Source organism: Balearica regulorum, chromosome 2 (genome assembly GCF_011004875.1).
Source record: "Balearica regulorum gibbericeps isolate bBalReg1 chromosome 2, bBalReg1.pri, whole genome shotgun sequence".
Taxonomy (NCBI): domain Eukaryota; kingdom Metazoa; phylum Chordata; class Aves; order Gruiformes; family Gruidae; genus Balearica; species Balearica regulorum.
The window spans coordinates 99,390,900-99,409,200 of NC_046185.1; the positions used below are offsets into that span (position 1 = coordinate 99,390,900).

At 42.7% G+C, this 18,301-nt stretch overlaps 1 protein-coding gene across 6 annotated transcripts in view; it reads right to left on the minus strand.

The window, feature by feature from the left end:
• Positions 1-18,301, minus strand: part of JARID2 (jumonji and AT-rich interaction domain containing 2) — a 225,334-nt gene that overhangs the window by 15,763 nt on the left and 191,270 nt on the right. For all 6 annotated transcript variants that reach the window (XR_012833951.1, XM_075745108.1, XM_075745111.1 and 3 more), the window contains exons 7-12: positions 15,349-16,369; positions 10,636-11,135; positions 5,339-5,431; positions 4,781-4,899; positions 4,548-4,618; positions 3,640-3,754 (exon numbers count right to left, since the gene is read on the minus strand). Coding sequence is in view for 5 of the 6 variants with exons in the window: in XM_075745108.1 (XP_075601223.1) it covers positions 3,640-3,754; positions 4,548-4,618; positions 4,781-4,899; positions 5,339-5,431; positions 10,636-11,135; positions 15,349-16,369 (1,919 nt within the window). In the remaining variant the exon portion in view is untranslated. The remainder of the gene's footprint in view (positions 1-3,639; positions 3,755-4,547; positions 4,619-4,780; positions 4,900-5,338; positions 5,432-10,635; positions 11,136-15,348; positions 16,370-18,301) is intronic.

Genomic DNA, 18,301 nt, shown 5'->3' on the forward strand with positions numbered 1-18,301 from the left:
GAAGCAGCTGTCCTCTCTGTGTTCACTGCCAGCAGTGCTCCCTACGCAGAAGTGACACGAAATAACACAGGAGTCTCAGGTCTTAGCTTCACACGTCCAGAGAACCGCGATTTGGCTGGATGCAGGGAGGCAAATTGGTTGACAATTAGCCGCTACTCTTCCTTGCACACTCCCAGAATGGTTTATGTCCGCCCAGGAGACACCTGTTCCCAAGATCTGGTAGTTGGTACCTGACTGCGAACTGAGCAGTGCAGCTCAGTGGGAAACATCCTGCAAATTCTGAGATTCCCAAACCTGCCTTGAGTTGCTGCTGTGCTGGGCTTTATGTGACATTACTGTATTTGGATTTGTTATGCTCAGGCAAATAAAAACCATCTCCAGATTAATCATGGCTTATCTCCTTCCACTTTAAGCAATGAGACCTCAACCTGGAGCCCATCTGCCCCCACACCAGACACACACACACACACAGAGCTATTTTTCCAAACTTGGCAACAAGAGAAGAGAAAGAATCTGGAGGGATTTTGGGGAAAGGGTGCAGTTTTCTTGTCATCCATCCAGTCTCTCCACCAATTTCATAAAGCCTTATAGACCTTGTCAGGATATTTACTTCTAGTATGCACTGATATTAACTCCATAATGCGTCACGCAGAGTTCTCTGCTTGATTAGTCTGTAGGAGGCTGTACTTCCTATGATTTGAACATCTCGTTACTGTTCACTGTACTGATGACGACTTTGATTTATCTTTGTTGATCTTCAAGCCGAGAACCGGAAGAGATGACAATACCTACTTGCACAGCTAATCGTAGCCACAATAAGGGCTCTAACGAGCTGATTGCCTGGGTGTACATAAACTGGCTCCTTACATATATATTAGCGACGATTAGGACCTTGCTAAGAAATCCTAGGGTTATACAGAGGTGAAATGGAAGAACCTCGTCTTGATAAAAGATCAAGTCCCAACAGCAATTTTAAATGCATGCTGTGTATCAAATCCTTCGCAGTACCTGCACTGCTAACAGTGACACCTGCAGAACAGCTGTATGTGTGTAGAGTATTACTTTAGTTACACTATAATAACAGATTTTAAATGGTGATGAAAATATTTTAAATTCAAATTCAGAACACAGCAGAGCCCACTCTTTTAGAATCAGAAAATATAGCTGTAACAGCTGAAAGATTCAAGCACGCAGTCCCTCACAAGGTGGGCCGGGGAAAAAGCACGGGAAGGATGTGTGAAGAGGAGGGGCAGCACAGAAGTGCACGGGACTATCTGACTACTGGCAGGACTGAGGCACAAGCTGTAATTTCACTCACTCGCAATTCTTCACGTACCTATAAAAATGGGAAGCGAGCAGCCAGCATAGACTTCCGAGTGTCTCGGGCAGAAGAAGATTTTCTGCTTTTAATGGGCACTGAGGATTCTTCCCGAATAAAAAGGTTAGGTCACTGACCTCTGCCCTGCATGAAAATTGAGTTCTCCTGTGTTTCCTCTTCAGGAGGTAAATCTGAGAGATTAGACAGTGACCCGAGCAACCTACAGGTAAATGAAGCACCACTGATTTTAGCATTGCAGTGATCTGTCCTTGGAAGAGAAGAATTCTGGATGCTGAGTGGACTTGGCAAGACAGAGAAGAGCTTTGGTGCCCAGTCACCTGCTTTGTTATCACTGAAACAGCCACTGAATGCAATGCTGTTAGGGCTACTCCAGATATTACACCAGACCTAGAGTTATTAAATTAATCTTTTCCTCAATAAAGTTGGGTACTTTATTGCAATATTAAAAATTATAATGAGTTAATAATGCATATTAGCCTGACACTTCAGCCTGGCAGCCTTGCCAAAGAATAGCTTTTATAGACAAAGGAGTTTCGCTTCTTCCTTCTTATGAGTTATTCCTGCTTACTATCCATGTTTCATCAAGGCAATCATCACGAGTACACCTGAAGCTATGTACTTATATGTGTGATAAGTAAGCCCATCAAGAAAAAGTAAATGGCTTCTTCGGTTCTATTCTTCTTGGCTTGGAAAACCAGAAAGAGTAGCCTTTCCTAAAACTCTGGCTGGCTGCATTCAAGTCTTTTCATTCAAGGCACACGTTTTGACATGCATAGTACAAACAGTGGCCTCAGAACTTAATTACAGCATTCCTGAACGTCTTCTGTTTGGAATTTACTGTCAGTTAGGACTAGATGAATGTCATAGAGAGAAACAGATTCACCTAACACTGAGGACAACGTACCTTGCTTAGCAATTTCTTCTGATAGTATATTATTACAAAAGATTAGACATTCCTGATTCACGTAAGAGAGGGAAGAGCCATGAAATGTCCATGATGGAAAGTGACAGAAACTCCCAGGTCTGCAGCATAATCCAGTGTTTAACTTTATGCCTTGGTATGATCACACACATTTCACAAACTTAAAATACTTAGAGAGAGGAGCTCCTGCTTTAATGGTTTCCTGTAAGATTTCAAATCCTTTTTTCTGGGCCGTGAGCTTTCCCAATGACCACTGGGTCAGCCCTGCTGACATCAGCACCAGCTGAGAAATACAGAGGTTGAAGGTAAGGGCTGAAATACACACTTTGCAGGTGAATGAAGTGCAGTTGACACTGCCACTGCCACCACAGGGATTCCTGGATGCATCAGGGGTCCTGCAGGCCTTCTCCTGTCACTCCACACGAGGAGCCAAAGGCTTCCGTAGCTCAGGGTTCAAAAAGGGAACTGCTGAAAGGGAACCAGCTTCTCACGTTGGCAAGAGCACCAGTTCAACAAACTTTTCTTCTCCATTTATTGCATTTTCTCTGATCAAGAAACACAGTTACATTGCTTATCTTTCATTGTTCTCACTGATGATCCCCTTAAGGTAGGAGCACCAACGCCAGCAGCACTTGCTTCCTCTAATCCCTCCATTAGCTGTTGTACTTCCATTGCAATCTAACTCATCATCCTCTGTAGTAGTATGTATGCACTGAATTCAGGAAGGATTCACCACTTTCAAAACCACTGGTAAGCTGTATGTTAAGTATATTTGCATGAAGTGTCTACAAAATATGAAATGTAGCTAGCCACTAACCCGTGATGTCCACACTGAGACAGCAGAATGATGTGTATAATCATATTAAATGATTATCATATGCTAATGAAAAAATTAATGAGAGAAAATACTAGGGACCTGGTAGATACCAAGTTTAAGATATTTTGCGTAAAATAAGAAAGCAGTGCCTATTTAGTCAGAGCATGAATTCAATCATTTTACAAGTGACAATATGGAGCTAGCTTGACAAGCGTGTGTCTGTCAACCTAAGGAAAGCCAACCTTGACTAGCTGTCATTTGGCTTCCATGTCATGAAAACTTTCCATAGATTAAACCCTATGGCAAGCAGAAACAGTTCATTGCTAAATATCTCAGAATAGAGCGTGGAAGATGAAGTGAAAGTTTTCTTCCAGGAAAGGGTGTTTCATGACTTAAGTTTATACTACTTTTTCCCATTAAATCTGAAATCACACAGACTGAACCTTCTAGGTCAGATTCATGCAAAAGGTACTACACAAAGGGTACTACACAAGCTGCTGTTAACACCAGCCTACAGTCGCTGCAGAGTACGTGAAGAAAACAAAACACAGGAATACCTACCAAATGCAATCAGCACCAGTGTGTAAGTAGTCAATGTATGGAAGGTGATTTTGGTCTCGAGACCAGCATGAGGTAGAAAAGACCATGCCAATATTTAGCCAAGGAATTGTCACTCCTGAAACAAAGAGATTGAAAATGAGTTTTGAGTAACTGCAGTTTCTAATTAAAAGACAGTTTCAGAGGGCATTTCAGTTGAAAATCTTGTTCTATCTGCGAGCTGACCCTTAAGTTTTAAGTCTTCCTATAAGAGTGAATAATTCACAGAGAATAATTTAACAAATTGAGCGTTTTCTACTAAAAAATATCGACCAGCCAATAACAGTGCTCTTGAACATATTTTTTTTTCTAATAGTTGTAAAAAAATTTTATTCTTCAGAGAATTTACAAATTCAAGTTGTCAAGCATACATGTACTTGTAAACAGGTATCCTGTTTCCCAACTGGTTTGTTCAGGCTCAACACCTGCACAGGAGACTGAATTATGCTTACAGCTAATGTTTCTACCAGTAAATTGCAACGGCATGTATGCAGCTGGAGCACTCGCGACAATTCACTTGTGTGCTGCTTTGCCCAGCACTACAGACTACGTTTGCAAGTAAGGAAGTTGCACGGCTCTGTCCTTCATTACCCTGACACAAAGCAAGAACTCTGATGTACTGGCAGTAAGAGAAAGGGATACTGCAAGTACAACTGGTTACTCCCAGGTATACAGTCTCAAGTATTCATTAATTCTTTATCTGCACACCTGCCTTCATTCCTTTAAATGCCACCTCCTACATACAACTGTGTGTCTACCCGGTCAGCCAGCGAACAGAGGGGCCAGAAAGAGGGAGACGACTTTGGTGACTACACCACCACATTTAGAGGACACTTAGACCTGCTGGAAACATAGAAAAGAGACTTGCTTACCAGGCACAGCACCAAGATGTCGCAGGATGGATCCTGTATTATTAGGAAGGACTGTGAGGTTCCACCCATGCCTGTTTGAGGGGTGACAGAGGGGCAGACGCATGTCAGTGCACGTTCCCAGTGCCAACACCCCCAGCACCAAGCTGCCCCACCAGCCTCGCGCCCCCACCTCCACTCAGCACAATGGGGCAGCTGGCACGAGTCGACAAAGTGGGTGGATTTGGTGATCTTACCTTGAAAATGGTTCAGATTTTCCCACGGGAAAGCCACTCCCGTGGGTATTTGTATCTACTTTTCCACAATGCACTGCTACGTGGCAATCTTTCTGTTCCACTATCCGCCAATATTCTTGCTGTGGTAAGAGAAAGCAGTAATGTATTTTTAATTCACTGAACAAGGTATCTCGCATAAAAATACAAATCCCAGAAATTTAGAGGGCTTTCATGACCTCAATATAATTCAACATAAAACACTGCTTGAAAATAAGAATATAAATACTTAAAAGTAACAATGAATTGGGAAGACAGAATTTAGATCCTCTTGGCTCCTGTCCTTCAGCACTTGACAGATTAAGACTTCTTTCTCTCCCCTCAGTTCATCAGCACTTTTCTCAAATATGTCAGAAAATTTTAAAAGGAAGAATTAGTACCACGTCTGTCTAACCGTTTATTTTTCTCCCACACTAGACAGCCTTAAACTCCTTATGGTAATGCCTGAACGTCAACTATACTGAACCCCCATACTCAATCCTCTGAAATACAAACTTTTATCACCCCTTGTCTTGGCCTCACCTCTACTTCAGCTACTGTAGGCTCCTTCGTGAAGCACATGTTCATGATGTTTCTTGCTGTTCGGTAGAAGGTTGTTAAAGAAACAGACCTACCCTGTGGAAAAAGAAAATAAAATTAAAAGTGAAAAAAGAAAAAAAAGTGCCTCCATCCCCCCTGGCCTCACTCTTTTCCTTACGTGCTCAATCCCAGATCACCACAGGGGCAAAGACGACAATATCTCCAGTATATGTGTGGGTCTAAAGCTCATTTCTTATCTGAGAAAAAATACCTCAAAAGATACAGAAATTTAATCACATCGAATCACCAAATCAACCATCTAAAAGGCCAACTGAATGTTCCCAGAAAGCCACACACACTGCTTTGTCCAGCACAACTCTCTGTGTCTGATAAATACAGAAGATGGACATGGCCCAGCTTTCTATAACAGGTTGCAAAGGACCCAGTAGGCAACCCTACCTGCATTTTACAATCAAATCCAATAGGTGATCAAAGGACCACACTCTTTACATACAGAGAAACAGGTGAAAAAGACTTAGGAAATTCACAGAAACATTCAGCATCAAACTAGTATTGTATTTGATGGAAGGGGGTCACAAAAAGTAGAGTTTACCAAGATTACCGTGATCACCTGCTTACAAAATCTAGTTATGCTCAATTCAATAAAAGCAGTTCAAGTGCAAGGAACCAGGACCTGTTATTACAAGACTGAGTAGGGTAAAACACAGTAGAATTGCCAAATAAGTGCACTCTTTCTTGGCACTGCTGCAGGAGAAGAACGAGGATCATACGAGAAGAGGATCTGACTTGGTTTTCTGCTTGAGCTATACCTAAGTTTCTGAATACCTGCTTTCACGCATATTTATAACACCAGATGCTCTGAGAAGCATCCTCTGAAGGTTTTGAAGGCAGGAGCACGAGAACCCACTTGCTCCTTTCAGCCCAGACATACTGGTATGCCCAGACAGGAACACCCCTATCCCCTTCTCTGCTCCAGGGCAGAAGAAACATCCTGGGAAGCTATGAGCCACAAGAGCTGGCAGGTGCCGCACTAGTTGCTGTGGCCATACTGGTTTGCGGCCATTGCTGCAGGCAGAGACTGGCATCACTCTGTAAACGTGAAGTTGAAAATATCTTTGCCCCCTCACCAGATCTACCACTCCTTCCTCTAACATCGTGTGCACTGGTTGCCCATCTGAGCAACCACAGACTTAAAAATTCCATGTAAATGAACATTTTATTACTCGGACTATTACCTTTCTAGTTTTTCAATTATGAAACAGATATGCCAAACCACCTCAGTCTTTTCTTGGGTTTAATTTATTTAAGAACTGTGCCCAAGAATAAACTCGAAACAACTATACAAGCAGCTTTTCCCCCAGGGGCCAAGTCTATCACTTTGCCATGCTCCTACGATTGTAACACTGTCACTTTTTTAATTGAATGCAGCATAATTAGCTGTAACAAAAAAAGTTTGTGAAATGCCCGGGGCCTGGGGCCCTCTGATTCCCATAAACTTCAGAGTTAGATGCTCTGCAATACAATAAGCAATTTCCTTCATCTTTTAATGCCCTCATGAATCATTTATTGAGGCAGCCTTTTACAACAAAACCTCTCATAAAACGCAGGGCCAGCACCAACAGTCGTCACACTGGAGCATAGACTTCACTGCTCACAAACCAACACATGCTCTGCAGCAGCTTCCTCGTTTCAGTTACTTGCCTCTTCCTCTCATCTTACACAGAAAAATAAGAATAAGAAATCATCTTCCAAGATTAACCGCGTCTTTCCATTTTTCAGATACGCAGCAAGCAAGAAAAAAGCAGAAAAACAGTTGAGCCCTTTACAACTGCACATACTCATTTCTTCCTCTATCAAGAATTCGGTACCTTTTTAGTGTCCTTAAAGTTGTAACACAAATTAAATGGTTGAGGGGGTTGTGTTGTCTGTTTTGTTGTTTGGTTGGTTCGGTTTTTTTAATCTGAGGGATCTTGTAAAATTTTCTAATGCCAACTCAGAAAATAATTTAAAATGCTGTAATGGAGCATTTTAACCAGAACACAAAATTAATTGCTGAAGAGTAAAATACCCTTTTCAACACCCTCAAAAATATTTCAGCAGTTCCACAACTGTCCTGGGAGCTTCACACTGCTGAGCAGAGTCTGTTTCTGCGACAATATGACAGAGGAAGGTTTAAGGAACAACATTTCCTAGATCCTGTCCCGATTCTTCTCCATGGCCTCTGCATCGGCCATGAGAGCCAATCCAGAGCATCACCACCACCACCACGCCTGGAGGGAAGGCACAGAGAAGGACACTGCAACACTACAAATATTAAAGACATTAAAGCAACCATAAACATGAGCAGAATACAGAGATTTTGCAATAGTCACAGGCGGGAAGGAGGGACTCCTGTTAAGCAGAGCCTGAAAAAGCTGAGTCCCTGGCTGAAAAGGGCTCAGCGTGAGATTTCTGGGACAGTTCCATGTGAGGGCTGACAAAACTTGCATTGGTGATATCTTCTACGTGTCCCTCTAATGGGCTTGCTAATAAGCCTTCAGTTTGTTCTGTATGGAAACAAATGCTGTTTTCAGTCAGCTCCAGTACAGATTTTTAAAATATTTTCAGAGCCAAAACTGGGGAAAGAAGAGTGAAAATCTTGCAGCAGATCCTTCTTTGATGGCAGCAGTTTACTTCACGTACTTACAAACGATGGCATTTTATTAGTCAGGTAGAAAAGCCATACAGTTAGGAGTAAAGAAAGCAAGCGCAGCAGCCTGCAGCACACACTTAAAAGCATAGCAGGCTTTACAGCCTGGAAAGGAACAACATTGAAAATAATTTGGGAGCGCTGGCAGAAAGTCAGCCAAACACAAAGGAGATTTACTCTAACCTTGACATGCGATATGGTGGTAACTGCTCCTGGAAGACTGGATGTCTCTTTCTAAAAACATGTTCCAGCTCAAGCACGTGCTGACTGCAGAAATTACTGTGTGAAATCCTAAATGTATGGCCTCTTCATGGTCTGAAGCATAGACTTTATGGCCTAACCTGGACTACAGCCATATGATTGTGATGTTGTCCTCCAGCCCTCAATCTGTTGACCTGGGCATTTAGCAAAGGGGTAGGGGTTTGGTTTTTTTGGTTTTGTGGTTTTTATTTTTAATTGGAATTAGCAATGTGCTTTAGAAATGAACTATTACAATGCCATCATCTGTGGAAACTGTAACACGAGGACGTGCTCTGTTAAACAAATTTCAAATTTTCTTACAAACATGTTAATAGGTAAAGAACATTCCCCCCTCCACAGACACACGCACAGCAAGATACCATCATTTAAGAAAAACAGAGAATGCAGGATTAAAAGGCTTGTTTCATAAAGTGCCATGAAGTACCCTCTGCTTAAATCCATAAGCCAGCACCACCTCACCTCAGTCTTATTAAAAAGCCTAGTGACGAACTATAGTAATTTTATAAAGCCTTGTGGGCTACTCTGGTGCATCAAGATTGTTGCATAATTTCTTATTTCTACGTCTTGAGGCTTGTTCTAAGTGACATAACCAGTTCTCACGCATCAGTCCTTCTACAGAGCTTTCCCTCAAGTGCTGTGAAAATGAACTCTCTCTGCGCTCAGACTGACCAGGCATCCCGCAGGGCACTCCGTAACACGGATCTTTCCGCAGATTTGTTTCCCTGTTTTCTCCCCGGTCCATCACCGGTGACAGCAGCCCTCAGTCTCTGCACCAGAGAGGAGAGTGGGATGGGATTCAAACTGGCAAGCCCCAGTGTTTGGGAAGCTGCCGGCATCACGGCGGACAACCCAAGGCGTTGCCTGAACCGCTCCGTGTGCTGCAGCTGCTTTGGTGGATGGGGGCCCGCAGTCTCAGCAATGCTCGTCTCTAGCAGCTTCTATGCTCCGAACAAAAGTATTTCTACTGGGTATTGCTGGACTCATACAGGGTCTGATGCTATTAGTGTGGCCAGTGCTTTTTGGGCAGCAGCCGCAATCTGGGAGCTCTCAGCCTTTTGGATTAAAGGCCTGGGGCTCGGCAGACTCAGGCTGGTTATACTAGCTGCACTTTGCTTGCTTGCCTTTTTTTATTTTCTAAGTCTGATTAGGATACTTATCAAAAATCCCAATCTTGCTTTTTGAGTTACTTTGTATCTTCTAAACTTTAACTTGGGACTTGCACTGGAAAAGATGATGGAGGCATTTCCCCACTAAGTTGGAGTTTGTTCATAGAGCAGTCAGGGTAAGTTGTATCAAATTTTTCATTTAACATCATTAAGCACAGGATATTAAGCACAGAAATGCCACTTGACTCTTCACAAATGCTGCTGTCATTAGATAAGCTACTCTCCAACAGCAGCATGGCAAAGAGAGTGCTTTTCACAGGTGGGATTGAGGCTGGAGTCCCTAAGTAAAAGAATTTTTGGGCTGACAAATCACAACAGGCTGCAAAAGAAACCTGAAGCAAGCTTTTAAAGCTCAAGTCATGAGCTCATGCAGTCCCTAAATAGCTTAACAATAAGCCACTTTGGGCTATCTGGCTTCATTTCCTGGTGATGGAAGCGAGACTGGAAGGGGAAGAACAGCGTATTCCTCTACTGGGCACAGACACTCAACGCTATATTTCTCTCGGACCACAGCTACACAATTCAACGCAACTCAAAATTACACTGTGAGTTGCAGTGCCAAGTCCTGCTCCAGAGTAGGAGACTGCCAAATAAAATACAGTGAAAGAGTCAGCATTCCTTCGTAAATGGATGTACTTGATATGTGGAGGACTAAGCGTCCATGTGACTGTTAGTGCTGAGCAAAATCTGGCATCGTGGATGAAAACATTGTTTGCATTTCAATTTGCCCTTTCTAAACGTAGTAGTATTTCTAGTGATGTTAGTTTTGATGTGGAGCGCTACTTCGCTCAACAAGAGACTTGCAAGAAGCAGGAATGAGAAAGCAGAACATTACTTTAAATGTCACTAGAAAATGAAAATAAAAAGTGTGCCTGCAAGGATAATTGGGCAGAGCTATTCAGGGAACTCTCACAAGGAGATGAAGGGGAGCAGAGCCCAGTGCATCTTGTTATGACAGTAACACCATCCAGCTTTTCCAGACATCCCGCAAGAGCCAGGCAGATCAGGATAAAGCCACCAGACCGCCCAGCTGCGCTGCTGCCTTGGAGGTGGCACTGCAGCCCATCAGCTCCCTCCAGCCAGCAGGGTTTGCACCCGGCTGCCACCCTGATGACAGCATCATCAGTTCTGCAAAACAGAATCGGCAGAGCCTGCCTCATTACCTTGTATATACATTTGTGTAAGTCGCTAAGAACTCCCTCCTCTTCCTCCTCGTCCTCCTTCGTGGTCTCCTTTTCCTGAGCAAAGAGCCGCCGCCTGCCCGTCTTCAGTGGGACGTCGACCTCTTTTAACTTGTTGCGGAAGCCATTTTTGTGAACCACGCCATTGATGAGTCCGTTTTTGGGCTCAAACCGGGGCAAGGAATGGAACTTGTAGGCATTCTCCGAATGTCCCTCCAAAGGTCCTTTCCTCTTCTCCAAGATTTCCTTTTCCAGCAAGACCTCCTTCTCCAGTTTCTTGTGCTCCTCGGGGGAGAGGGAGTCATAGGAGAGCAAGTACTGGCAGTAGGCTTCTTGCAGCTTGGCCAGCCTGTCCTGTGCAGTTTTGGGGATGCGCAGCATATCTGCCAGCTTGTTCCATTTCTTGAGGTCAGTCACTTGCTGCATCCCCCCCATCTCGTTGATCAGCTGGACGAAGCAGGCCAGGTCGAGCTCGCAGCCTCCTGGGGTCCGCATGTGCCAGGCAGCAGAGGAGGGGAAAGGGAAACACAGGAGCAGGTTAGGAAAGCTGTTGGTGGCTCACGTCAAGCGTGCTACCAGGCTGGCCACATACGGCACGTGCCACCCATACAGCTCCGGTCACCTGGGCACCAGAGCAGGACTGTCCCTATCTCGTACACCTCCTGCTAAAGACAAGTGTGCACCACTGTTTTGCTAGCTTAATTCATTCAGCAGATCTTATTTTGCTACTTGCAATAGCCTTCCCTACGGTTAAATTTGCTCTCCTCCTCGAGTTTCATTCCCTTCTCTTCTCAGAGCACGCTCACCTATCTTGATACACATCTTTTTCCTGGTCATTACCCAACCCAGCGGTCAGGGAGATGAGAGTTGCCCAGCTCTTTAAAAACCCGCACACTCCCACCCTCCCCTCACCTACCACCAGTCCCACGTCCGGTTTACACCAGAAAGAAGCAAAACAAGTGTCAAGATGCGTACTGGCAATCAAAAAGACAAGTACCTATCCTTTCTGGAGGTGAAACATTGATCATCTAATGCCTGCACAATACTTTAAATACAGTTAGTATTTAAAAGGAGTACAGTAACATCATTCATTTCCCTACAGGTAGAAAAATCCTTTAAAAAAAAAACCAAGGGAGGCAGGGTTGTTTGGGGCTGGTCCCTGCAACTGCATAAAAAAGTTCCAGACACATTATTCTTCCAGTTTGAGGCCATCCATATTTTATACTCCATTATGTTTTTGTATATTTTAAGATGACTAGCATATTTCACACTCCAGTCAAAAAATAAAAATGGAGGATTATACAAACTGCAGCATAAAAAGCAGCCAAATGGACGAGGAACAATAAAAGAAACATCATAAATACTCTCAAAGCACAGAAATAAATCATCAGCAGAAAGAGTGAAGAAACAGACCAAAGACCACCTACAATTCAACAGGGCACTGCTGAAGGAAAAAAGAGAATTAATGCAAAACTCATGTCAACATCGCTGCCGCCACATTCTCTCTCCTTCTTCTTTTTCTTTGAGAAAAGTAAAAAATCATTATGTCATAGCCGTTTCAGAGCACTTACAAATGCTGTTATACAACAGAGTGCAAGAAGCAGTGTTATGGTAAATATTTACTGTCAGATGCACAGCTACAGTATCTTAAGGGCCAGTCATACCATCTTGCTTGCTAGTGCAAGCAGTATTGCTTTCTTCAAACTTCCCTGTGCTGCATCTCAGATGCTTCATAGCTGATCCAAATTTTCCTTCTTCCCTCTGCTTTACCCTCTTCCACCACTTGTGCCAATCCAGTGCAGAGGGAAGCTCAGCACTGTAAACTTGTGTGCAATGTTTTGGGGTAACGGTTGCAACTAAGGTGGAGCAGTGCCAGAGGCTGCTTGCTAACGCTGCCCACACACCACTGGGCAAAGGTGTGAAAAAAGGGGAAAGGTTTTTGGCTGCGGCCAAAAACAAGGGTAAGGCTTTGAGGACTATGACATGGGTGGAGGCAGGGCCATGGGGCAGCAGATTTATTCAGTTTAATAATTTATTTTATGGGACGACAAAATGGTTAAGTCTTGAAGCTGAGAAAAGGCCAACATCATTGGAAAAAATAACCTACATTTCAAAGGTTTTCTTCCTATCCTCTTTAATCTTCCCCATAAAACAACTTTCAGGCTGGCCTCTATTACAGGCTGTTACTTTTTTGGTCTAGTGTTTTATATACACAGTTCACAAATAAGCTGAAGGCATAATTCAAGACGGCTTTCCATCCCAATAGATTTAGCGACCTACATAAAGCTGAGTAACATACTCCCAACTTCGAAAGAAGCGTGGTCCAGGTTTAATGTTATACGTGTTCTCCTGTGGGACAAATAGCACACACACCCAGCTTAAGGTCCTAGTTTCAACACTGTTTATGAACCATTTAAGAAATGTGATTTTCTCCTACATCATGGAATGAACGCTCATAATCATTCCGCAATATTAGAGCTCGAGTAGCACATCATTCAACCGGAGCCTGGCAGATCCTCCATAGGGCCAGCTACAGCTAAGGTTTACAAAATGGTCTCAATTATAATTCCATTTCACACAGTCATAACTTTTGGAAGCATTTCTATCTCAGGATGATGTTTTCCTGGAATGACCTAAGCATGTTGCTTAAACTTTCATTGAAAGGCTGAAGGAAGGAAGAAAAAAAAAAAAAGAAAAAGGAAAAGAAAAAGAAAGAAGAAAAAAAAAAGTTTTAACCCCATTTATAAGCACCTATAGCAAATGACTTAAATAAGAGACCTGGCACCTGTTATGCAGAAATAGTGGTTTGTTTTTTGGTTTTTTTTAAATTGTCTTAATTTCACAAAGTTAGGAATATTTTTTAATTGGCTGATGAGCAAGCTCATTTTCAAAAAGAAATCTTAAATCTTCAGGTATCCATTTAATACACTGCCACTACACAAGTCGTTGGCAAAACTCCCACTTACTTCAGTGGAAATGTGATTTGGGCCTGGACGGAGGGACGTGTACACACGTTTACTTAAATAAGTGTGCATTTATCACCACAGATTATCTTGTATCTTTCCTGCTGGAACCAACAGATTTTTCATCTTTGTACACTGATGATCTCCAGCTTTTCTCCATTTTGTGTTTAATTTTAAATACAAGATAGGTAGGAAATTAACTGCAGAAAGGATACACAGGATGCAAATTTTGTAAGAGACCACTGTTTGCTCCAGTTATATAGCACCCAGCAAAATAGAATCCTTCCATATTAATTAGGCTCTTAGGTGCTTAAATAATACAAATAATTAACAGTAATGCCATCTTAATGCCGAGTTAAGGTATTTCATTAAAAAGTTAACATTGTTCTAGGAGCGTTAATCGAGCTGTCTTGCACATTTTTTCCTCTCTCTTGCCAATGTAAATTTAATTAATTATTCTCCTCTATTAGCATACAACCATTGCATACATTAGGAATACAAAATGTTCACTTATTGCTGCTTGAGTGATTTTAATTTTCAGATTTCCTTGAACGTTTTTGCACGACTATTGCAACAGAGTAGTAACCCTCATTCCTCCTCCTTAAATTCTGTCATTTCTCTGTTGTACCCTGCATTGGTTCACCATAAACTGTGCAATCTCTTTGTGTGTTTTTATGCATTTTACTCAACATACGTGATACATAATAAAGTTTGAAAACAGAGGGGGGGGGAAGTGTTTTGAACGGTTTAAACAGAAAATCCAACTAGCGTTGATAGTTGACTGATTGGATAATGCCTCAAAAGTAAAACTCTAGCCTCAAGTTGCAGCACGCAGGTTCTCCAAGCTCTGACTCAAAACACTTCAAAAACAAAGGGGAGGGCTAACAGAAATTAAACCCACAAGTTTGTTACTATGTCTTGGCTGCGAAGGCAGTAGAGATGGAGGTGGCTCATTCCATAGTTCATTTGTATGCTGCTGTTGTCATGTTTTTACAAACTATTGTCACATTTTTGTCACGTGTCATATTTGACAGCAGACCACAAACCAAGAATTCTGTTAAATAAGTGATTCTCACTCAGGCATTAGCCCTGGCAGACACCTGCTGGGAGAAATAATGAAACCTCCATTTTGCAATCAACCACATTTTACCGCCTATTCTTGACACTTAATGGTTGTTAAATGTCAGCAGGTCACTGCAAATTTGTGATTTTAAGTGTCTGAGTACCCAAACAGAAGTCAGTTCCGAGATATTTTCTTTCCCCCTTGGTTAAATGCTTTTAAAGGAAGGGGGGGTGGGGGGGGGAATATTTGTATTCAAGCTTGGCAGCACTGCAACCTGTTTGGAAACCATTGTTGGAAGGATCTGAAAAATATTCTGAGGCAACACTTAAACGGAGGCTATTAATATCCACAGTTGTACTACCTACAAAAATAAACAGCAGGGAAAGGAGAAGATCCTGAAATCTGGAAACCAAGCCCCCAGACAGCATTTTTTTCCCCATGGGTAAAATAAAGAACTGGCAGAAGGAAGGTGGTGATACAAAGTCTCCCAGGAAAGCTCTCCGACAATCTATCTGCATTGTGCCTGATGGATGGATAAAGAGAGAGATCCAGTGCTCTGCAGTGTTAATTGAACAGGGGTTCGGTTAAGCATAAAGGCAAACTGAGCATAAAGTCGCACATGGATGCTAACAAGCAGCGGCAAAAGGCCAATGAAACCACAGCCCTTACCTATGAGTGGGAGTTCGTCCATGGTAATGCCCTGAGATTTGAGGTGCTTCTTGATACAGGCCAGCCGCTGCACGTTGGGTCCCCAGCGCCTGCCTAGCTTGTGTATGTGCTGAATCTGTGTCACAAACCGCATTTCATCATTTAGCTTGCACTCAGGTCTCCAGTCTGGAGGAGGAATCACCCTGCACATCCCATACTTCTCTACCTGAGCTCGGACTGACTCAATGTATATCAGTGGGTCATGAAATTCCTTGGTGGAGGGCCTAAGGATGGGAATCTCCCCCAGCATCCCCCACCCAGACTTACTACTGCCCTTTTCGTGCTTTCCCATTGAGTCTTGTGGCTTGTGCAAGGACTCCGCTTGAGAGGTAGAACGATTTTCACAGGAGGCATTTTCAGTTTTGCCATGTGCTTGTTTCCCTGGCGTACTCTTTCCAGCAGTGGCTCTTTTCGGCCTATTTCTTTCCAAACTCTTCTCTGGCACTTCCTTTTTAAGGTGTCCATTCAGCAAAGGCTTTTCTACAGCTGCCTTTTTGCTGGCAGCTTCTGCCAAGTTGACGATGGCCCCTTTCATTCTCTTGGTGGGCGACTGTATTTTGTCTATGTGATTCATCTCTTCCAGCCTCCTTTTTGAATTGCGCAGCCCCTCCCTTAACTGTCTCCCCACCTCCTTAGTGCATGTCTTTTGGTTCAACTTGCCATTGACTTTTACACCATTAACAGCGGTATTGTTAGACTTGGATGCTCCAAGGGATAGCACCTGTTTGCGGGTTTTTGCATTGCTACTTTCTATTTTCCCTGAGATTGTGTGGTTGACAGGTGAACTGGGTTTGTGGTGATTTAGTTTGGTTTCCTTGACCAGTTCTTTCTTGGCTTTGGTGTATGTGACAGTTCCCTTTGTCACTGTTGCAGTGTACTTCACAGTTTTGGACGGTGAAGGTCTGACTTCTCTCATCTTTTTGGCACTGGCTGCATTTGCACTCGGAGATGACATTCGAGTGATCCCGTTGACTTTAGAAACCTGCGATGCCAGGAGTGTTGCAGGGGGAGCAGAAGGAAGGAAACAGAAAACAGAGAAGTAAATTAATAATGTTACCGCTCAGCCACAGCGTCCCAGTTGCTGGACAACCATATTCTGCAGTCCTGACTCCTGGCCTCTTTGCACAATCTTCATATAACAGTTTTCACCCAGGCAAGAGGAGGTACTGGGCATTTATAATAAACAAATAAAAGAAATATTAAAAAAAACAAACAAAAAAAAGAACCAAAAAAGTCCTCAGAAAGCCAATCTTGCTTTCGGAGCGTATGAAGCCTCTGGCATGAACAAGGGTGAGGTCCCTTGCTTGCACTACCCCCCTTCTTTGTCTACCAGAAAGCCTGTTACAGTATCACAAAACACAGGCAGTCTGACTTACAAACTAATACTTTTGTTATGTCCTTTTCTGGCCCTCAGACACTCTCTCTCCCACCCAACTTCCCTTAAGTGCACACACAGTTTACTACTACTGAGCAGACAAACTAGCCAGCATATACTGTCTACTCTAACTGGAATGGGCATATTTTGCAGAAAAAAAACAAACAAAAAAAACCCCAAACCCCAAAACCCCCACATGCTGAGATTCAAACCAATCTCCTGTCTATACATACATACATAGGAAAAAAGATATATTGAACACATTATGCACCCAACAGATCAGGATGGCCAGGAAGGATCCAGTCTGTCATACATATTAAATCTTGGAGGCATCTTGTTGCTGAATTCATTAATTCGAAATAAAAAATGTATACAGTAGTTTAATACATTCTTTAAAAGTTTGATATCTAGGCAGTTTTGCTGACACACATTTTATTACACCATATTGTCATTGCAACTTAGAATTGCTGGACTCCACTGCGTTCTGTTAGACACTTTAACCCAGCTATGAAACAGAAATTTATATTTTAACTGTAAGACAGGTTATGGACTGAGAGCAACCCTCAGCATTAAAGGGAATTGTAACAGCTCAGCACTGCCAAAGCTAAGCTCCACGACTAAGCAAATTAAGTTGAAATTTAAACCTCAAGCAAATTTCAGCATTTAAACAAGTTTTAAAGATTGTTTTCTCCCCTCCTTAACCTACTGTGAGTGCAGAAAAACACATCCAAAAATCAGGAACATTGATAGAAATGCTTAAAGTGAAAACACACAGTACAATCACCCCTCATCAGCGCGCAGGTGAATAACACCATCCCTGCAGTTATAATACTTCCCTGTGGGATTTCAAAATACTTGCCAAATTAGTAAGCATGGCAGCTTCTCTCAAATAAATGCAAGAATTGGAGTGACTTATAAAGTAGGGATAAAATATTACAAAGTAGGGATCAAATAGAGACTGAAAAGATCATGCTATGGTCTTGCATTAAGTGACTTGGGGACGAGGATCTGGAACCTGGGGATTCTGTGTGTGCATGCACACATTTACTCTGTGCATTTTCTCCAGAAGCTGGAGCAGGAATAACAAGCCTTTTAAAACCCATCCATATTCTTGTCCTTTCTGTGCTTCCAAGGCAGAAGCACTTAAGGAAAATCCAGTTAATTGATGAGTTTTTATCTTGAGCTTTCCAAAGATGCAGGAGATATTATCTGGAAAGCAAACACTTGCTAACAGAACTGCATTTACCCATTTCCCTTGAAATTTAGGCAGTACTCTGCATTTGAAATGGAAGCCTGGGTTTGTTTTTACAGAGCTTTTTCATGCCACAGAGCAGACATGAGTAGAGAGCTGCTGAGACATTGCCTCCTGCCTGCAGCAGTCAGAACAAGCGTTGAACATCTCTGGCTTTATAAATAGCCAGGAACATCGACTACAGAGTTCATCTAGACTAATAGAGAAGAATTGATTGAGCACTGGGAGGGGAAGGTAATCTGGGTGACAGTGATCATGAAATGAGTTTTCAATTCTAAGATGTGACA